Raw genomic sequence first — 22420 nt, 5'->3', positions numbered from 1 at the left:
GGACGTGACAAGAAGCAATAAAACTGGCATTCTTTAGACTAGTTGAGTATCTGGCGCATCAGCATTTGTGGGTTCGATTACAGGCTCAAAATGTCCAGAAACAAAGACCTTTCTTCTGAAACTCGTCAGTCTATTCTTGTTCTGAGAAATGAAGGCTATTCCATGCGAGAAATTGCCAAGAAACTGAAGATCTCGTACAACGCTGTGTACTACTCCCTTCACAGAACAGCGCAAACTGTCTCTAACCAGAATAGAAAGAGGAGTGGGAGGGCCCGGTGCACAACTGAGCAAGAGGACAAGTGCATTAGAGTGTCTAGTTTGAGAAGCAGATGCCTCACAAGTCCTCAACTGGCAGCTTCATTAAATAGTACCCGCAAAACACCAGTCTCAACGTCAACAGTGAAGAGGCGACTCGATGCTGGCCTTCTAGGCAGAGTTGCAAAGAAAAAGCCATATCTCAGACTGGCCAATAAAAATAAAAGATTAAGATGGACAAAAGAACACAGACACTGGACAGAGGAACTCTGCGTAGAAGGCCAGCATCCCGGAGTCGCCTCTTCACTGTTGATGTCAGTAAGTATTTCACTGTTAGTCGACACCTGTTGTTTACAAAGCATGTTACAAATAACATTTGATTTGAACTCTGTTGTTGCTAGTGCCATGTTCTTATTAACTGAGCCACGTATAGGACCAGTACAATACATAAGTACAATACAGTACTGTAAAATACAAAACACAATTACAATACAGATGGAAGATGTATGATGTATGATTGTGTCATGAAATGTGTTTAAAAGTCATGGAGAAGTCATGGAAAATGTGTATGAACCCTTAACAATGATTAATCAGAGGTCTCTACAGCACAATGTAATTTGTGTATTTCGGTGAACATAGTCTAATGGACCGACTTGGAAAAAGACAGCTGCTGCACTTCTTTCATCCCAAGTCAAGCAGTGAACAAACCTGTATTTCAAGTTGCAACCTATTTCTTTATTTCAAGTTGCAACCTATTTCTTTAACACTCAACTTCCCTTTCCCCTTTCGTTAACCTGAATGAATAAATAACATAAATACAAGCTACAGTTGTTGTTTTTTCTCCTTTGGTGCTATTTCACAAGTATGTGGCGAATTTGAAAACCTTTTAGTGCAAAACTCCAAAATAGTAACATTGTACAGATGAAGGATCTTAATTTGATCACTCTTTTATTGCTAAGAATTTTCCTGCACAGCAGGAAATGCAAACTTAAAGTGTATTTGAGTTTTAAAAAGGCTTCTAAAGTTTGTAATTTTCACTTTTAAAGGTCAAACTTGATTTGCCCTGACAAAAAAATAGTCAGGGCAACCACCCCTACAAAAATACACATGAATTATAATTCACAGTTCCTCTTGCTGCAGGATTATGTTCCTGCTGTAGCAAAGTGTGTCAAATTAAGATCCTACATCTGATCGCAGACAGTCTATCATGTTTTAAGGTATGACCCAGGTGCAGACACTTTTGAAGAAACAAAAGTTTAATCATCAAACAGGTGCAGGCAAATTAAAAAGGCAGGCAGAGGTCAATAATCCAGAGAGGGTGTAAGGTACAGGACAGCAGGTGGGCTCAGGGTCAGGTCAGACAGAGGTTGGTAATCCAGAGTAGTTGGGCAACGGTACAGGACGACAGGCAGGCTCAGGGTCAGGGTCAGGGCAGGCAGAACGGTCAGAACCGGGAAACTAGAAAACAGGTGCAAGGAACAGACGGGAGCACTGAAACAAAACACTGGTAGGTTCTACGAACAAAACGAACTGGCAACAGACAAACAGAAAACACAGGTATAAATACACAGGGGATAATGGGGAAGATGGGCAACACATGGAGGGGGTGGAGACAATCACAAAGACAGGTGAAACAGATCAGGGCGTGACACAGTCTTACATTCAAAACCTTTCATTGTGCATTCATTTTGTTTGTAGACATCTTTCACCACACAACTTTTTATGCTAAATATAAGTTTACTGTGAAATATAATAATCACCAAAACACAACATAATGATATCTTCTCAGTTGTGTTCTTTTAACAACCAGTTAAAAAAAATATATTTTGTTACATTACAGCCTTATTCTTAAACAGATTAAATAAGAAATGTTCCTCATCAATCTACACACAATACCCCATAATGACATCACAATACCCCATAATGACATCACAATACCCAATAATGACATCACAATACCCCATAATGACATCACAATACCCCATAATGACATCACAATACCCCATAATGACATCACAATACCCCATACTGACAAAGCGAAAACAGGTTTTTAGAAGAAAAAAAACAGAAATACCTTATTTACATAAGTATTCAGACCCTTTGCTATGAGACTCAAAATTGAGCTCAGGTGCATCCTGTTTCCAATTATCAATTTTAGAATATGAAATGAATCAGAGAGGTGCGGGGGGCTGCCTTAATCGACATCCACGTCTTCGGGCGCCCGGGGAACAATGGGTTAAACTGCCTTGCTCAGGGGCAGAACGACAGATTGTTACCTTGTCAGCTCGGGGATTCGATCCAGCAACCTTACGGTTACATTTGGGGCACTACCTTAGAGAAGATAAGTGAATGACCTGTTACTGTAGATCGGATCCAAACCCTCACTAATCCTGCTGTACTTCAGGACAGGATGGGATCGAATTACAGGGGTGGAACGAATCAAGGCGGGGAAAACCCCAAGAGACAATGTGTAACTGGAACCCTAGGGAACAGGTGTATTCTGCTGAGAGAGCCTGGTCAAAAGTAGAACTGTGTGTCTGTAATAGCATTTTGGATGCAGCCTGTATTGCACTGATTAGTTGTGATTCATGGTAATTGTAGCCCATATGTTAGACACTACTATTGTTTACTGGTTAGTTGTGATTCATGGTAATTGTAGTCCATATGTTAGACACTACTATTGTTTACTGGTTAGTTGTGATTCATGGTAATTGTAGTCCATATGTTAGACACTACTATTGTTTACTGGTTAGTTGTGATTCATGGTAATTGTAGTCCATATGTTAGACACTACTATTGTTTACTGGTTAGTTGTGATTCATGGTAATTGTAGTCCATATGTTAGACACTACTATTGTTTACTGGTTAGTTGTGATTCATGGTAATTGTAGTCCATATGTTAGACACTACTATTGTTTACTGGTTAGTTGTGATTCATGGTAATTGTAGTCCATATGTTAGACACTACTATTGTTTACTGGTTAGTTGTGATTCATGGTAATTGTAGTCCATATGTTAGACACTACTATTGTTTACTGGTTAGTTGTGATTCATGGTAATTGTAGTCCATATGTTAGACACTACTATTGTTTACTGGTTAGTTGTGATTCATGGTAATTGTAGCCTGTATGTTTACTGGTTAGTTGTGATTCATGGTAATTGTAGTCTGTATGTTAGACATTACTATTGTTTACCTAGTCTTCACTTATCAGTATACATTAAAATGACACAATTTATAAAGATCAGGGTGTCCCAGTGTTATCTCTTTCTTTTGTCAGAGTTGTATTACAAAATAGGAAAAGCACTGTCACATTTGATTTAGCTTGTTGCAGGTGTGTGGGAATAATTCAATGATGTCTTGAAGGAATATAAAAAGCTGAACACTGCTCTTTCACTTTCTGCATCCCTCTTTCCTCTCTCCTCTACCAGTCAGGAGACCCCTCCCTTCCTCTCTCCTCACCCAGTCAGGAGACCCCTCCCTTCCTCTCTCCTCACCCAGTCAGGAGACCCCTCCCTTCCTCTCTCCTCTACCAGTCAGGAGACCCCTCCCTTCCTCTCTCCTCTACCAGTCAGGAGACCCCTCCCTTCCTCTCTCCTCTACCAGTCAGGAGACCCCTCCCTTCCTCTCTCCTCACCCAGTCAGGAGACCCCTCCCTTCCTCTCTCCTCTACCAGTCAGGAGACTCCTCCCTTCCTCTCTCCTCTACCAGTCAGGAGGCCCCTCCCTTCCTCTCTCCTCTACCAGTCAGGAGGCCCCTCCCTTCCTTTCCTCACCCAGTCAGGAGACCCCTCCCTTCCTCTCTCCTCTACCAGTCAGGAGACCCCTCCCTTCCTCTCTCCTCTACCAGTCAGGAGACCCCTCCCTTCCTCTCTCCTCAACCAGTCAGGAGACCCCTCCCTTCCTCTCTCCTCACCCAGTCAGGAGACCCCTCCCTTCCTCTCTCCTCACCCAGTCAGGAGGCCCCTCCCTTCCTTTCCTCACCCAGTCAGGAGACCCCTCCCTTCCTCTCTCCTCACCCAGTCAGGAGACCCCTCCCTTCCTCTCTCCTCACCCAGTCAGGAGACCCCTCCCTTCCTCTCTCCTCACCCAGTCAGGAGACCCCTCCCTTCCTCTCTCCTCTACCAGTCAGGAGACCCCTCCCTTCCTCTCTCCTCACCCAGTCAGGAGACCCCTCCCTTCCTCTCTCCTCTACCAGTCAGGAGACCCCTCCCTTCCTCTCTCCTCACCCAGTCAGGAGACCCCTCCCTTCCTCTCTCCTCTACCAGTCAGGAGACCCCTCCCTTCCTCTCTCCTCACCCAGTCAGGAGACCCCTCCCTTCCTCTCTCCTCACCCAGTCAGGAGACCCCTCCCTTCCTCTCTCCTCTACCAGTCAGGAGACCCCTCCCTTCCTCTCTCCTCACCCAGTCAGGAGACCCCTCCCTTCCTCTCTCCTCACCCAGTCAGGAGACCCCTCCCTTCCTCTCTCCTCACCCAGTCAGGAGACCCCTCCCTTCCTCTCTCCTCACCCAGTCAGGAGACCCCTCCCTTCCTCTCTCCTCTACCAGTCAGGAGACCCCTCCCTTCCTCTCTCCTCTACCAGTCAGGAGACCCCTCCCTTCCTCTCTCCTCACCCAGTCAGGAGACCCCTCCCTTCCTCTCTCCTCTACCAGTGAGGAGACTCCTCCCTTCCTCTCTCCTCACCCAGTCAGGAGACCCCTCCCTTCCTCTCTCCTCTACCAGTCAGGAGACTCCTCCCTTCCTCTCTCCTCACCCAGTCAGGAGACCCCTCCCTTCCTCTCTCCTCTACCAGTCAGGAGACTCCTCCCTTCCTCTCTCCTCATACAGGCTACAGTTACCTGTTTCATAGAACGTTCCAGTCTAAAGAACTGTAATACCAAAGGAGTACGTAGCCTAGACTCTAGACAGATACATTAATGATAGTATTAGTAGAAAAAGGGCTCCCCAAAACTGTTTTTCCTGCAACAGTGGTAACTTGATCAGAAGAGGTGAAAGCAGCCCAATCTGATGAGGAAAGTATTCAGCTAAACTGTTTTAGAACTGGAATAAATGTGTTAACAAGGACTCACACAATTCCAGTCAAACTAGAAGATTGTTAGAAATACTGTATCCTACTATGACTATATCAACCCAACTCCATGTGTTGCCACTATCATGTATCCTACCATGACTATATCAACCCAACTCCATGTGTTGCCACTATCATGTGTTTGTCAGTGCCCAACCGAATCCTTGGGACGTCCCTACGCTAAACCCTTACCTTAACCTTAACCTTAACCATAACCCTTACCTAACCCTAACCTAACCCTAACCTTAACTCTTACCTTAACTATTTTACATTTCAAATTCAATGAGATAAGGACATCCCAAGGATCCCAGATAGCAAAGACCATCATGTATCCCTGTGTTGTTTTTTTTAATACATTTTTGACCCGCGACCCCCAAAAAGGAGTGGTACAACCTGCCACCCCCAAAAAGGAGTGGTACAACCTGCCACCCCCAAAAAGGAGTGGTACAACCTGCCACCCCCAAAAAGGAGTGGTACAACCTGCCACCCCCAAAAAGGAGTGGTACAACCCGCGACCCCCAAAAAGGAGTGGTACAACCCGCCACCCCCAAAAAGGAGTGGTACAACCTGCGACCCCCAAAAAGGAGTGGTACAACCTGCCACCCCCAAAAAGGAGTGGTACAACCTGCCACCCCCAAAAAGGAGTGGTACAACCTGCCACCCCCAAAAAGGAGTGGTACAACCTGCCACCCCCAAAAAGGAGTGGTACCACCCGCCACCCCCAAAAAGGAGTGGTACAACCCGCCACCCCCAAAAAGGAGTGGTACAACCCGCCACCCCCAAAAAGGAGTGGTACAACCTGCGACCCCCAAAAAAGGAGTGGTACAACCTGCCACCCCCAAAAAGGAGTGGTACAACCTGCCACCCCCAAAAAGGAGTGGTACAACCTGCCACCCCCAAAAAGGAGTGGTACAACCTGCCACCCCCAAAAAGGAGTGGTACAACCTGCCACCCCCAAAAAGGAGTGGTACAACCTGCGACCCCCCAAAAAGGAGTGGTACAACCTGCCACCCCCCAAAAAGGAGTGGTACAACCCACCACCCCCAAAAAAGGAGTGGTACAACCCACCACCCCCAAAAAGGAGTGGTACAACCCACCACCCCCAAAAAGGAGTGGTACAACCCACCACCCCCAAAAAGGAGTGGTACAACCCGCCACCCCCAAAAAGGAGTGGTACCACCCGCCACCCCCAAAAAGGAGTGGTACAACCCACCACCCCCAAAAAGGAGTGGTACAAAACTTGAGCCCCCCCCATGCACATGTACGTGTGCAGAAAATTACTGCCCAAATGGAGCCTGTCATTACAGCCATAAACAGTGATGCATATTCAAAACTCAAGATAGGCTACGGAAATAAACTGCGTTTTAAACCTGTATTTGGAACTGAAAGTCATTCATGTCAGCAGCCAATATCAACTAGTGATATATCATGCAGTGGCGCAGGACGAAAATTGATTTTGGTCGGGCCTGACGAAATTTGGAGAGGGAGGGAATTCATTCTGATTGGGTGGGCCTGGCTCCCAAGTGGGTGGGCCTATGCCCTCACAGGCACACCCATGGCTGCGCCCCTGATATCATGTCACTTCTCTGGAGTCCAGAGCAGGCTACATCATACTGACTACTTGTAGTAGAGGTTGCAGGATTGTACAGAAAGCATGTTCTGTCTGCCCTCCACCATCACCTTAGAGGGCAGCCTACCAGCAGAGTGCTCATGTTCTGTCTGCCCTCTACCATCACCTTAGAGGGCAGCCTGCCAGCAGAGTGCTCATGTTCTGTCTGCCCTCCACCATCACCTTAGAGGGCAGCCTGCCAGCAGAGTGCTCATGTTCTGTCTGCCCTCTACCATCACCTTAGAGGGCAGCCTGCCAGCAGAGTGCTCATGTTCTGTCTGCCCTCTACCATCACCTTAGAGGGCAGCCTGCCAGCAGAGTGCTCATGTTCTGTCTGCCCTCTACCATCACCTTAGAGGGCAGCCTGCCAGCAGAGTGCTCATGTTCTGTCTGCCCTCTACCATCACCTTAGAGGGCAGCCTGCCAGCAGAGTGCTCATGTTCTGTCTGCCCTCTACCATCACCTTAGAGGGCAGCCTGCCAGCAGAGTGCTCATGTTCTGTCTGCCCTCTACCATCACCTTAGAGGGCAGCCTGCCAGCAGAGTGCTCATGTTCTGTCTGCCCTCTACCATCACCTTAGAGGGCAGCCTGCCAGCAGAGTGCTCATGTTCTGTCTGCCCTCTACCATCACCTTAGAGGGCAGCCTGCCAGCAGAGTGCTCATGTTCTGTCTGCCCTCTACCATCACCTTAGAGGGCAGCCTGCCAGCAGAGTGCTCATGGACTGGAAGGGTAAAGGGGCATCTGCTCTGATCCTGCCTGATTAATAATATGTTAGTATGTTTCTCTCGCTCTCTACAAAGTAATGGGTAATTTCTCTCGTACTTAAAATAGTTACCAGAAAATACAATGTATATATTATAAAGTGCTGCCTATGAGGGTATAGAATACTTTGAATCCTTCTGAAAACAGAACTGCACTTGAGTTGTTCGCTATCAACTTAGCAACACTTTCCAACACACACACACACACACACACACACACACACACACACACACACACACACACACACACACACACACACACACACACACACACACACACACACACACACCTTTAAGAGGAAATATGAGACAAGGTCTCCAGTTACAGTGAAAAACGAGATGAAGGTGTGGCCTTCCAGCAGGTAGAGACCAGGGCACCATGGTTACCTAGAAGGATTTACATGTCCCCACGACAATAGTGGCGAGCTCTAGAGACAATACCATTGTTACAACACAGTAGGACGCTATAGAGACGGGCAGCTTGGGTACTAGTGGAATGGAATAAACAAAACTAACCCCTCAAACTACTTCCTGGAAAACATGTTTTTTTGTGTCTGACGTCCCACTGGTTAACATGTGAAGCATACACACCTCAGACATTGAATATTCGGAGAAGTGCTGAGAGAATAGATAACCAATCTGAAAAGAGTATGCCAGTATCATCAAAACAGATCTTTCTATACAGTACCAGTCAAAAGTTTGGACACACCTACTCATTCAATGGTTTTTCTTTATTTTTGTACTATTTTCTACATTGTAGAATAATAGTGAAGATGTTAAAACTATGAAATAACACATATGGAATCCTGTAGTAACCAAAAAAGTGTGAAACAAATCAAAATATATTTTAGATTCTTCAAAGTAGCCACCCTTTGCCTTGATGACAGCTTTGCACACTGTTGGCATTCTCTCAACCAGCTTCATGAGGTAGTCACCTGGAATGCATTTCAATTAACAGGTGTGCCTTGTAAAAAGTTAATTTGTGGAATTTCTTTCCTTCTTAATGCGTTTGAGCCAATCAGTTGTGTTGTGACAAGGTAGGGGTGGTATACAGAAGATAACCCTATTTGGTAAAAGACCAAGGGTGTAGGGAGCCTTGTCCTCTATAGGGAGTAGGGAGCCAGTTAAGCCACACCCTAACTAGTTGCACATTCACCTTAACCCAGGTGGGAACGGTTTTCCTTGTCATTTAGTCCAGGAGAGTTAACAAACCGGAAATACTGGTGGAGCTGCCTTCTACCATTACATGTAGTTGTATGATACAACATGAATTGACTGAGGTTTGGACTACCTAAACCTACCTGCCTACCTGCCTGCATGAGTATGACACAACAAGAGTTGACCGAGGTGGGATTACCTAAACCTGGAAGCCATCCCCAGCTAGATAGATATCCAACATGGTGGAAGATGGCACTAAGAAAGGCGGAAGAAGGTAGGTGTATTTATGTTTTGTCCCATCTATTTTTTTTACTGTAGTTTGATGTATTCAAACTCAAAGTATTGAAACAGTCATACTGAAGGAATTCTATAGAACGGCATTGTACCCATGGAACACAGGTGTTTTAACAGTAACTTAATAAAAAAAAAAGGAAAAGTTTTAACAGTAACTTAATAAAAAAAAAAGAATGTCTTAAGTTCACATGTAGGAGGTTGCTTGGTTCTCAATGCTCAGCTCAGGTACAGACAAGGAAGGAAGCTGTTCTGCTTTTTATTTTAACCTCAAACTAATTATCATTCCACGAGTTAAAATGCACCGTTGTTGACAATTGAGTCCCATTGAGACCAATATGTCTTTTACAAGGAACCTCTACATACCAGGCGGCAATGAATCACATATTATTTTAGAACAATCGAAGGAGAAGAAGGATATTAGGATTGTGAACATTAGAATTTACAATACATCCCTGCTCTAGAAATAAATACAAGATAAATGTTACACTGTCAAACTACTATATAGCTACATGGACATTTTCATACCAACATTTATAAACCAGCCTTGACTGCACTATAGCACCCTATTCCCTACATAGTGCACTACTTTTGACCAGAGTCCTATGCGAGGAAGGGATGGTCTCGTTACATTCCTCTTTCCAAACAAATGTCAAATCAAAGGATTCTGTATTTATTTATTTAACCTTTATTTAACAAGGCAAGTCAGACAAGCACATGAATCAAAGTATGTATGAATATGTAGATATGTCACTAATATAATGTATATACAGTATGAATATGTAGATATGTCACTAATGTAATGCATATACTGCATGAATATGTAGCTATGTCACTAATATAATGCATATACTGCATGAATATGTAGCTATGTCACTAATATAATGTATATACTGCATGAATATGTAGATATGCCACTAATGTAATGTATATACTGCATGAATATGTAGATATGTCACTAATATAATGTATATACAGTATGAATATGTAGATATGTCACTATTATAAGGTACATACGGTACATATAAGTGTATTACTATGTACTACCTTCTAATTACTTGTTATTTTTTATTTGACTTGATTATTATTGATCTGGATTATTGCCCTGCTATGTTGAGGCAGCAAGCACACAGACATTTCACTGAACCTTTTATACCTGCTGGAAACTGTACGTGGCAAATAAAATGTGATTTCTGTTTCTCTCCCTCTCTCCTCCCAGTAAAGAGATGGCGGAAGGCAGGAGATACTGCGGGTGGTCACGTTTCCGTTGCCGTTTCCTCATCCTGCTCCTCATAGCAACGGTCTTCTTCTACTTCGGCGATCGGTCAGTAGAGTGGGTCCCTTCACTAGACAGGGCCTCAAAATGGTGGGCAGAATTCCGTGGTGGTTCAGCTAGCAGATCTGGTTCTACCAAGACCAGTAGCGAAGTAGTTTCTCTCAACTCCACTGATTTGACCATAGACGCTCATGAAACTGCATCTGCCAATTCAACAGATCATCAGACTTCACTTATCAACTCTACTCAACAGGCCATCAAACTCAACCCAACACATAATGAAACTAGTTCCATCACGTCTGCACTGACCATCATCACTAATCTGATCACAGAGGTCAAGGCAGATCTGGCCACTCCTCCTCCGTATGTGTCCCCAGGACCATACCATGTAGAATACCCATCAGAGTACATCTTCATCCTGGATGAGCCAGACAAATGCCGGGAGCAGAACCCCTTCCTGGTTCTGATGGTGCCAGTGGCGCCCTATAACATGGAGGCTCGTGAGGCCGTCCGCAGTACTTGGGGCAGTGAGAGGCAAGTACTGGGCAAAGAGGTCCGTCTGTTCTTCCTGCTGGGACTGCCCAGTGGAGAGGAGACAGAGCAGCTCCAGGAGAATGTGCTGCAGGAGAGCAAAGAGCACCAGGATCTGCTGCAGAGTGACTTCATAGACAGCTACAAAAACCTGACCATCAAGACCATGGTGATGATGGAGTGGCTGAGCTCTCGCTGCCCCTACGCCTCCTACGCCATGAAGATCGACTCAGACATGTTCCTCAACGTGAACACCTTGGTCAACATGCTGCTTCACGCTCCAAAGCAGAACTACATGACTGGACTAGTGGCCCGATGGGCCGCCGTTCTAAGAGACCCTAACTCCAAATGGTACCTTCCAATGGAGGTGTTTCCTGAACCGGTATATCCACCTTATGCTCTGGGCCTGGGCTATGTCTTCACCTTAGACCTCCCCAGGAAGCTGGTGGAGGCGTCCAGGCATGTTAAAGCCGTCTACATAGAGGATGTGTATCTGGGACTGTGTATGAGACACCTGGGCATCCGGCCTACTGACCCCCCCAGTGGAAACCTCTTCCAGGTTTCCCCTGTGGCTTATGACCGCTGCACCTACTCACGACTGATAGCCACCACCACATACAGTATCACTCACCAGGTCAACGCATGGAAAGACCTACACAAACCTGGTCCTCCATGCTGATCCCATACACTAACATACTGACTGATGTACCCCCTTGTTTTTTGTTCTTGCCAACGATGTAAATCTGGTGAATTTGTAATGGATTTCCACTTTGATTAAAACGTTTAATGATCATGATGATGTTACTGAATTTGGATTAGACACACTTCCAGTCTTATATCCTTTGTGGTGCTGGGAGTTACTGCCCCCTTCAAAAAATCTACATTGAAGAACAAGTTATTGTACTGAAATGTGCAGAGGTACAATTGTGTGTGTGTGTGTGTGTGTGTGTGTGTGTTATTTTTGTACTTTATTTGAATAAAAAAAATTATTTCACGGCTTAACTGTACATAATGAGTAATTTACTATTTGAGTAGTTCTCTTATTATTGTTGTAACAATCTATCCATGCTCATAGTTATGTATGGTCAGTAGAAGGTTTACAAGATTATATGGTTTATGTTTATAAGGCATATCAATTAGTTTCTTGAGAAGCTAGCCAGGGGACCAGCGCTGGTTTAGTTCTGGGTTTAGAGATTATTTAAATGATAATGCCCAAGGATATATTGGCACAGGTGTTGTTAGGCCCGAGACAAAGTCAAGGGTGGGCAAATATGCCAACACCGGCTTCGAGGACATTATCACTTTTATACAATGGATTACCAACATATTCAAATAATGATTGACATATTTTCATTAAAAACATTATTCTGATTCATTTATTTCCACAAGATATAGTCACGACACAAATCTAGGGTAATTACCCAAGCCGGCTGGTTGTTCGTTCTATCGGTTCGGTTTCCAGTTGTTCAGTGTTCTTGTTCTGTATCTATGGACGCACCCCAGTCATTTGTTCTAAATGTTCCATTGCCATACTGGCTGGCAACATTCTTATCCCTTGCTTGCTAGCTAGCCAACTACGGCTAATTTACAGTCACGTCAAACAGTGCAGCCAGAATAACAACAGTATTTGCATTTGTTTAAGCTGTTTTCTAGTGACATTTATTTTGATACATCCATAACAATGAGCTAATAAGCGCAATTTCGTCTCACATAGAAAATGTGCTCACTCGTCAGGACACTGTTGTTCAGAGAAGCTAGCCAACAACACAATCACTTCAAACTGAAGCTGGAAATACTGGAAACTAGCTGCACTTTGTTTCGTTTGACTTTTTTTCAATTGACATTTCTTATATCCATAAAAATGATGCCAGCTGATTCATGATTTAGACTGGCTGAGAAACGCTGCCTGCCTGTCTGTCTTGTCCCGACTGTTCATTACTATGGGACAGCTGGAGAGAATTTGAATATTGAAGCAATGTTGCAAATGTCAGCGAGACAGACAGCAAGGTTTATACAAATCTCCGCTTTTGAAAATTAAATGTTAGTCTAAAAGACGTGAGATAATGTCTAGATGTTTTTTTTTTTATAGTGTAGATCAAGTCTATACATTGCCTGGCTGGGCTGACGAGACATTGGATTGCAGAGTCAGATGAAACAGAGTAAATAGGCATTTTAACGTCATAGATTTAGCCGTGGTAACTTGTGGAATAGACACCGGCTGGAATGGGGTTTTAACCAATCAGCATTCAGGATTAGACCCACCCGTTGTATAAAAGATGTATATAGAATTATTATTTTTTATATATAAACATGAGTACAAACAATGGTTAGCAGAATCGTTTGAGGGCTCACACTATACTGTTTACTTTGATAGGATTTTATAAGATTGGACAACACTGAGAGAGGACTGCAGATTGAACCACTGAAGTTCACAGAAGTAGATTATATCAACCAGTGAAAGCGAACATCATGCCAAGTTATAGTCTTACTGAGATACCTAGTGGACACAACAGCATAACCAAGGAGTTGAATCCCTAAGTCCCCAAGACCATTGATAAATAGCTAATTGACTAATACACAAAGAGAACGTATTTATACACACCAGTGGGATATACCCCACCAGTTATACCCAATGTAGTCATACAGCAGGTATGATTTCTACCTTATCAATTTACCAAAGTCCAGGTTCCAGAAAACCCCCGGCTGTCACGTCCTGACCAGTATTTAGGTATTATTTGTATTATATTTGGTCAGGGCGTGGCAGAGGTATGTTTGTTTTGTATGGTAGTTTTTTTTTGTGTGTGGTTTAGAGGGGTGTGTTATTTATGTGTTCCTGGGTTTTGGGTGTATGTTTCTGAATTAGTATGTTCTAGGTTAGTTTTTCTATGTGTAGGTTTAGGTGCTGGACTCAATTGGAGGCAGGTGTTTCTAGTTGCCTCTGATTGGGAGTCCTATAAGTAGGTGTGTGTTTGGTTTGTCATTTGTGGGTAGTTACATTTTGCACTGCTAAGTATTGTTGCTTTAGCCTGTGAAACTGGCCTTTGTCGTTCTTGGGTTTTTTGTGTATGCTTCATTATATCTAATTAAAAGATGAGCATCCACATTCCTGCTGCGTATTGGTCCTCCCTTCAACACGGCAATACATGTGACACCGGCATAAGACATTTTACAGCCATAATCAAACCAAACAAGTAAATATGGCAACTCCAAGTGCTTGAATGATCTGTCCAAGTCAAGAAGAAAATATGACCGACGTGGCTCCATGTCGACATCCATTTTCAGATGTCTTAGAGAATGCCATAGACCCAGAGTTCTTATCTTAATAACAGGAAGGCCTAAGGTGAGTTTTAAAACAAACATAACTTATTTTTGTGAGAAATCTCACTACTAAATGGCTATTTATTCTATATCATCTCTATAAGAATGAATCTAATCCAACGTTGTGTCTCTGTGTATAAGCACAGTTTGGACTCTTTGTTAAAGGCTGACTGTCTTAACATGCAAAAAACAAAAGACCCAAAACTAGTGCAGCGATACCAAGGCACATAGGGCTCTGGTCAAACGTAGTGCACTACATAGGGAATAGGGCACCATTTTGGACACATGGATCATAGTGCACTACATAGGGAATAGGGTGCCATTTTGGACACGTGCGTATCATAGTGCACTACATAGGGAATAGGGCGCCATTTTGGACACATGGATCATAGTGCACTACATAGGGAATAGGGTTCCATTTTGGACATGTGTGTAACACTAACCTAATCCAACAGATGAAATCATCTATCTGGGTACAACACATGTGCATGCCACAGGGATGGTAACAGAGTCTACTGTCATCAGGTAGTGTTGAGGGTTGCCAGGGCATACAGTCTTCTGGAGCACGGTGAAAGTGGCCAACACGGGGACAGAGTTATATTCCATGTCCTCGTGCTTGTTGATGATGCAGCCCTCATACAGACACTCAGCCACCATGATTTTAGAGGGAATCCTGTCCTCTCTCTCATCGATTCTGTAAGAGAGCAATGTGGTGAAATGATATCAAGCCTAACGTGATGTCATAGTATAGCCTGATATTATTGGAAATGTCCACTGATTAGATATATGCATTGAATTTGATGAATGGCGTCAACAAAATGAAAATGATTAGTAACTATTTTACCTTTTCCTAGGCTTACTCCATTCTTTGTGTTGGTCTTAAAAATGTTTCTAACATCATGTGCCGTCAGTCATGGGCCGTCAGTCCTGCCATCCATAGCTGACTACTCATTTGAGAGTTCTATTTCCCTAGTCCCATCCTCCAGGTTACCAAACAAAGTGGCAGGCCCAGGCTGTTGGAATTACGCTATTACATATTGTGCTATTTTTACAGACGCTGAAGGGCGGAAACGTACCTGTACCGCCAGGGGGAGAGAGAGCGGTTGTTGTATTGCACGGATGCCAGAGACGCGGTGTGGAGTTTGAAGCAGGGGAAGCTCTGTCTGTCCCAGTGCGGTTGCAGGTGGATGCTGTCAGACACAGCCGTCCTAAAGCAGTGGATGCTCATTATGAACCTTGCAGCCCGCCGATCCACCTGCCTCTGATTGAAACATCTTTTTGCTGACGACGGCCATGCAAAACTCAGGCAACCGCAGATGCAAAGAACTAACATCTGGAAAACAGCGAAGAAAACAAACGTTTTTCATGCGATTACAATATAAAAGAATAAAGTACATCGTAAATAATAATAATAATCAATGTGCATAGCAGAAGTTTAAAACTCAGATGATCAACAAAAAAATAAAAAAATAACGAATTGATCGTTTGACACGCACATAGAAACCATTAGCCTATAATAACCTGGCCTAAACATATTCCATTCATATGCAATGTAATTTAAAATAATTTAAAATAATAATTAAATTATATATTTCAAAATAGCATAATGCTTTAATTCTGCAGACTGACCCGTGTCATCCTCCAACTGTTTTTTAAAACGAAAAGTCAGGTGGGTGCAGGAGTCTATGTCCTCAATGTGCCATGGTCGCTCTTCCTCTGTCACTGTTTATATACTAACAGTTGTAGGCCACTTTCTCCTGGGGAAACCCGAGGCGGAAATTAAACGATTAAACTCTGTTCTGCTGCAGTATATTACACTGATTTCCTTTTCCTCAACCGCTTCATGCCAATCACTGACATACAGAATGTCGGCATACGCAGTAGCGTCATTCAAAGCTGTAAAGGAATGCGAGATTTATTCTAGGTTATTCATCACCAAAACTCAGAAGCTAGATCTGAATTATATTTCCTATTAAAATGACCATGGTTGTATTATTGAACTTGAAACGTTCACTTTGCACTTTAGAAACCGTTTTAAAGGGAGTTAGTTATTCTACTTTTACTCCAAATATAATTCCCTCTAACATGGTTCTGCTGTTCATACAGTTCCACTACGAATAAATCTCTTTCTTTCTTTCTTTCTTTCTTTCTAAACACATTTTTTTCTGGCGCATTTACTTGAAGTAATTCTCATATGCACCATGCTACATTTGTCAGGTGCGTCGTAAAAAGTGGACCAAAACACAGCGGGTATATGAATACTCATCTTTTATTAGAAGGAAAACAAAACAAAACACTTATACAAAAACAACGACAAAAAAACAGTCCTGTAAGGTACTCTGACTATACATGGAACAACTACCCACAAAACCCATGGAAAAACACCCTTACTAAATAGGACCTTCAATTAGAGGCAACGAGGAACAGCTGCCTCCAATTGAAGGTCAACCCAATAAACTAAACATAGAAATAGAAGACCTAGAAAGAACATAGAAATATACTAACATAGAACATTAAACAAAAACCCAAGACACATAAATCAAACACACCCCTGTCACGTCCTGACCATACTACAATAACAAAATGACCCCTTACTGGTCAGGACGTGACAACATTTGGTTGGTATTGGTCCATTGTTCATTTCCAGCACAAGCTCACAAAACCTAATTTCCCAGAGGAGAGATAATTGGAGATAGTGGAGGGAGGAGTGGGAGAAGGGCCCTATCTATATAGGCCCATATTCACAGCCAGGTCACCCGTGATACAAGTCAGTATTCGACATCCATCCATGTCTGAAGATGTCGGGAGATGACGTGGAAACTGGCCTCTAGGGGCAACAGTGAGCCCCGTTACCTTCAAGTAGGTTTAGGTTTTGCCAGAGTGTTGTGGACAGGGATGGTGGATGAGCACAACATCTGCCTCTGGTGCCATGTTCGAATCCAGGGATAGAAAGTTGTTTATGAGATTTTTGTTTTAAGCATATCCCACACCGTAACCCTTACCTTAACCATTCGGAGTTCAAGCTTAACCTTAAGATTTTAAAGTTAATGCCTAAACTTAACCCTAACCTTAACAATTCATAGTTAATACCTAAACTAAACCCTAACCTTAACAATTCAGAGTTAATGCCTGAACTAAACCATAAACACTTCAAAATGTGATGTTTGGAACAACTTTGAAATTTGAGGATTGAGAAACATAGGATGAACATCTAATTCTGATGTGAGACTGAGATCTTGTTGAGATTCAATCAGATCCAGCCTTTACCAGCAATAGCAGACACCCGCATAAAGGATGTTTTGGCGGTGAAACTGAGTTGGAGCCATCAAATCAATGACCAGCTGCTCTTGCAATCATTGTCATGAAGCCACAGCCGCCCCCACTAGCATTAGGAGTTCAGATTGAGAAAGTGTCGGCCAGTGGTTATCAAACGACTCCATCCACCGGATGTGTACCAAACTCACTAAAAGTGGCAGTAATAAAGCCTCTTGAAAAAGCCAAAAAAGGACCCTGAAAATATAAAAAACTATCGGCTGTCGAATCTCCCATTCCTCTCAAATTGTTTTGAAAAAGCTGTTCCGCAGCAATTCACTTCCTTCCTTAAGACAAACAATGTATACGAAATGCTTCAGTCTGGTTTTAGACCCCATCATAGCACTGAGACTGCACTCGTGAAGGTGGTAAACGACCCTTTAATGGCGTCAGACCAAGGCTCTGCGTCATGCTCCTAGACCTTAGTGCTGCTTTTGACACCATCGATCACCACATACTTTTGGAGAGATTGGAAACCCAAATTGGTCTACACGGACAATTTCTGGCCTGGTTTAGATCTTATTTGTTGGAAAGATATCAGTTTGTCTCTGTGGATGGTTTGTCCTCTGACAAATCAATTGTACGTTTCGGTGTTCCTCAAGGTTCCATTTAGGACCACTATTGTTTTCACTATATATTTTACCTCTTGGTGATGTCATTAGGAAACATAATGTTAACTTTCACTGTTTTGCGGATGGTACACAGCTGTACACTTTGATGAAACGTGATGAAGCCCCAAAATTGCCCTCCCTGGAAGCCTGTGTTTCAGACATAAGGAAGTGGATGGCTGCAAATGTTTTACTTTTAAACTTGGACAAAACAGAGATGCTAGTTCTAGGTCCCAAGAAACAAAGAGATATTCTGTTGGATCTGACAATTAATCTTGATGGTTGTACAGTCGTCTCAAATAAAACTGTGAAGGACCTCGGCGTTACTCTAGACCCTGATCTCTCTTTTGACGAACATATCAAGAATGTTTCAAGGACAGCTTTTTTCCATCTTCGTAACATTGCAAAAATCGGAAACTTTCTGTCCAAAAATGATGCAGAAAAGTTAATCTATGCTTTTGTCACTTCTAGATTAGATTACTGCAATGCTCTACTCTCCGGCTACCCGGATGAAGCACTAAATAAACTAATAAAATGTGATCACATTACTCCAGTGCTAGCTCTCTACGCTGGCTTCCTGTTATTAAGGCTAGGGATGATTTCAAGGTTTTAATGTTAACCTACAAAGCATTTCATGAGCGTGCTCCTACTTATCACTCTGATTTGGTCCTGCCGTACATACCTACACATACGCTACGGTCACAAGACGCAGGCCTCCTTATTGTCCCTAGAATTTCTAAGCAAACAGCTGGAGGCAGGGCTTTCTCCTGTAGAGCTCCATTTTTATCGAATGGTCTGCCTATCCATGTGAGAGACACAGACTCAGTCTCAAATCTTTATTGAAGACTCATCTCTTCAGTAGGTCCTATGATTGAGTGTAGTCTGGCCCAGGGGTGTGAAGGTGAACAGAAAGGCACTGGAGCAAGGAACCACCCTTGCTGTCTCTGCCTGGCTGGTTTCCCTCTCCCCAGGGGGATTCTCTGCCTTTAACCCTATTACGGGGGCTGAGTCACTGGCTTACTGGTGCTCTTCCATGCCGTCCCTAGGAGGGGTGCGTCACTTGTGTGGGTTGAGTCACTGACATGATCTTCCTGTCCGGGTTGGCGCCCTTGGGTTCGTTCCGTGCGGGAGATCTTCGGGGGCTATTCTCAGCCTTGACTCAGGGTAGTAAAATTGAAGATATCCCTTTAGTGGTGTGGGGGTTGTTCTTTGGCAAAGTGGGTGGGGTTATATCCTGTGGCCTGGTTGGCCCTGTATGGGGGTATCGTCAGAAGGGGCAGCAGCTGCAATAGTTTACGTGTCGGGGGGCTAGTGTCAGTCTGTTATATCTGGAGTATTTCTCCTGTCTTATCCGGTATCTTACGTGAATTTAAGTATGCAACCTCTAATTCTCTCTCTTTCCCTCTCCCTCCCCTCCCGGAGGACCTGAGCCCTGGGACCATGCCTCAGGACTACCTGACCTGATGACTCCTTGTTGTTCCCAGTCCACCTGGCCGTGCTGCTGCTCCAGTTTCAACTGTTCTGCCTGCGGCTATGGAACCCTGACCTGTTCACCGGACGTGCTACCTGTCCCAGACCTGCTGTTGTCAACTCTCTAGAGACAGAAGGAGCTGTAGAGATACTCTGAATGATTGGCTATGAAAAGCCAACTGACATTTACTTCTGAGGTGCTGACCTGTTGCACCCTCGACAACCACTGTGATTATTATTATTTGACCCTGCTGGTCATCTATGAACGTTTGAACATCTTGGCCATGCACTGTTATAATCTCCACCCAGCACAGCCAGAAGAGGACTGGCCACCCCTCAGAGCTTGGTTCCTCTCTAGGGTTCTTCCTAGATTCCTGCCTTTCTACAGAGTTTGTCCTAGCCATCATGCTTCTACATCTGCATTACTTGCTGTTTGGGGTTTTAGGCTGGATTTCTGTATATCACTTTGTGACATTGGCTGATGTAAATTTGATTGAAAAAATGTGATTGATTCATTGTGATTGACTGGTATGTCTTCAACGCATTCCTAATCGATCACCAAACATTTCTGTAGAAAAGCCAAAGATAAAGCCTTGCTGTCCTATTTATTAGTTCAGTTAGTTCAACACTCGATTCAGAAGCCCTGTTGGAGGTAGGTGCACTTGATTATGAAGCCTTGTTGGAGGTAGGTGCAGTTGATTCCGAGGCCCTGCGCGCTAGGTAGGAAAAAGTGTTCCCATTTCGAACCATTTCATTTGTGTGAAGGTACAAACTCCGCCTCCCCGGCGGACCAGGAGAACTATATCAAGTGAGCCTACTGTGATGGCCAATCGAATAGCTCAAGCTTCCAAGACCCCAAAGCAAGGTTTAGTATTAGCCATGAGATTTCATAACTTTTAAAACCATGACCAGAGAGAGAGACTGTCCAAGAATACGGCAAAGAGCTGCTGTTTCTTCTTCTTCATCACAGAACTGTCAACACTGTTTTTATTCAACACTTTTACAAGACAATACACGCTTCTTCATGACTTCTACTGGCTACAATCGGCACTGCAGCAGAATGAGTAGCCACGTGTATGGATTGGATTGCGTTGTTGTTATTAGCAGCTCATCGTGTCTACTTTTTAATATCGAAAGAATATTTCACTTCTCTAGTCATTAAACAACAACATGAATTTGTCCATTGAGGCAGAAATAATGTGGTGTGACTCGAGTTTTGCCATCAGGTGGAAGGCGGTGTTCCCTCTCTCTGGTCAGTCTCACCGAGGAAAGGAAGCAGAGAGCTGGGACCGTAAAAGGCTGTATGCTGCTCTCTCCCTCCATCCGCTGAGACTGACCATCAGATGCAGGTACTGTCAGTACAGTAAAATAAAACATGTCATTATTTAAATGTAGGCTCAGCTGTGCCTCACAAGTCATACAACAACTGATCTGTTTTATCAACGCTTGAGTTTTGAAATATAATATGGTCTGAGAAAAACAATATTGCTTAGGCCAAGCATAGCCAATATGCTGTGATAATGTACTAGGCCAAGCATAGCCAATATGCTGTGATAATGTATTAGGCCAAGCATAGCCAATATGCTGTGATAATGTATTAGGCCAAGCATAGCCAATATGCTGTGATAATGTACTAGGCCAAGCATAGCCAAAATGCTGTGATAATGTATTAGGCCAAGCATAGCCAATATGCTGTGATAAGGTACTAGGCCAAGCATAGCCAATATGCTGTGATAATGTATTAGGCCAAGCATAGCCAATATGCTGTGATAATGTATTAGGCCAAGCATAGCCAATATGCTGTGATAATGTATTAGGCCAAGCATAGCCAATATGCTGTGATAATGTATTAGGCCAAGCATAGCCAATATGCTGTGATAATGTACTAGGCCAAGCATAGGGGCGGCAGGTAGCCTAGTGGTTAGAGTGTTGGACTAGTAACCGAAAGGTTGCAAGATTGAATCCCTGAGCTGACAAGGTAAAAATCTGTCGTTCTGCCCCTGAACATGGCAGTTAATCCACTGTTCCTAGGCCGTCATTGTGAATTTGTTCTTAACTGACTTGCCTAGTTAAAATAAAATAAATAAAAATAGCCAATATGCTGTGATAATGTACCAGGCCAAGCATAGCCAACATGCTCTAATAATGTATTAGGCCAAGCATAGCCCATATGCTGTGATAATGTACTTGGAAAGATCACTCTGAAAGTGATCACTGGTGTAGGCTATATTGAAATAATGAAGGTGAAATTAAATTATTAAAATGTAATGATTTAATTATTAAATGAATGATGATTTCTATCAGCCTAACGGAGGTGTAGATTACACCTGTCATCCTAACGGAGGTGTAGATTACATCTGTCATCCTAACCGAGGTGTAGATTACACCTGTCATCCTAACCGAGGTGTAGATTACACCTGTCATCCTAACGGAGGAGTAGATTACACCTGTCATCCTAACGGAGGAGTAGATTACACCTGTCATCCTAACGGAGGAGTAGATTACACCTGTCATCCTAACGGAGGTGTAGATTACACCTGTCATCCTAACGGAGGAGTAGATTATACCTGTCATCCTAACGGAGGTGTAGATTACACCTGTCATCCTAACGGAGGTGTAGATTACACCTGTCATCCTAACGGAGGTGTAGATTACACCTGTCATCCTAACGGAGGAGTAGATTACACCTGTCATCCTAACGGAGGAGTAGATTACACCTGTCATCCTAACGGAGGTGTAGATTACACCTGTCATCCTAACGGAG

The 22420-nt window shown here is 43.5% G+C and overlaps 2 protein-coding genes across 2 annotated transcripts; both read left to right on the top strand.

Moving 5' to 3' along the window:
• The first annotated feature begins 5647 nt into the window (after positions 1 to 5647).
• Positions 5648 to 6565, top strand: LOC123730751 (extensin-3-like). Its single transcript, XM_045708319.1, has one exon. The coding sequence runs from the start codon at positions 5648 to 5650 to the stop codon at positions 6563 to 6565; it is 918 nt and encodes a 305-aa protein (XP_045564275.1).
• A 2303-nt stretch (positions 6566 to 8868) lies between these two features.
• On the top strand, positions 8869 to 11945 carry LOC106587992 (beta-1,3-galactosyltransferase 2). Its single transcript, XM_014176652.2, has 2 exons — positions 8869 to 9124; positions 10361 to 11945. The coding sequence occupies exons 1-2, from the start codon at positions 9090 to 9092 to the stop codon at positions 11625 to 11627; spliced, it is 1302 nt and encodes a 433-aa protein (XP_014032127.2). The 5' UTR covers positions 8869 to 9089; the 3' UTR covers positions 11628 to 11945.
• Positions 11946 to 22420: the final 10475 nt, after the last annotated feature.

This window comes from Salmo salar, chromosome ssa26 (assembly GCF_905237065.1).
Source record: "Salmo salar chromosome ssa26, Ssal_v3.1, whole genome shotgun sequence".
Lineage (NCBI taxonomy): Eukaryota > Metazoa > Chordata > Actinopteri > Salmoniformes > Salmonidae > Salmo > Salmo salar.
This window is presented reverse-complemented; position numbering and strand designations above follow the sequence as displayed.

Coding starts and splice junctions, on each gene's coding strand:
- LOC123730751 (XM_045708319.1), top strand. CDS start 5,648: ATGTATCCCTGTGTTGTTTTTTTTAATACATTTTTGACCCGCGACCCC.
- LOC106587992 (XM_014176652.2), top strand. CDS start 9,090: ATGGTGGAAGATGGCACTAAGAAAGGCGGAAGAAG. Junction 9,125..10,360: donor ACTAAGAAAGGCGGAAGAAG/GTAGGTGTATTT, acceptor CTCTCCTCCCAG/TAAAGAGATGGCGGAAGGCA.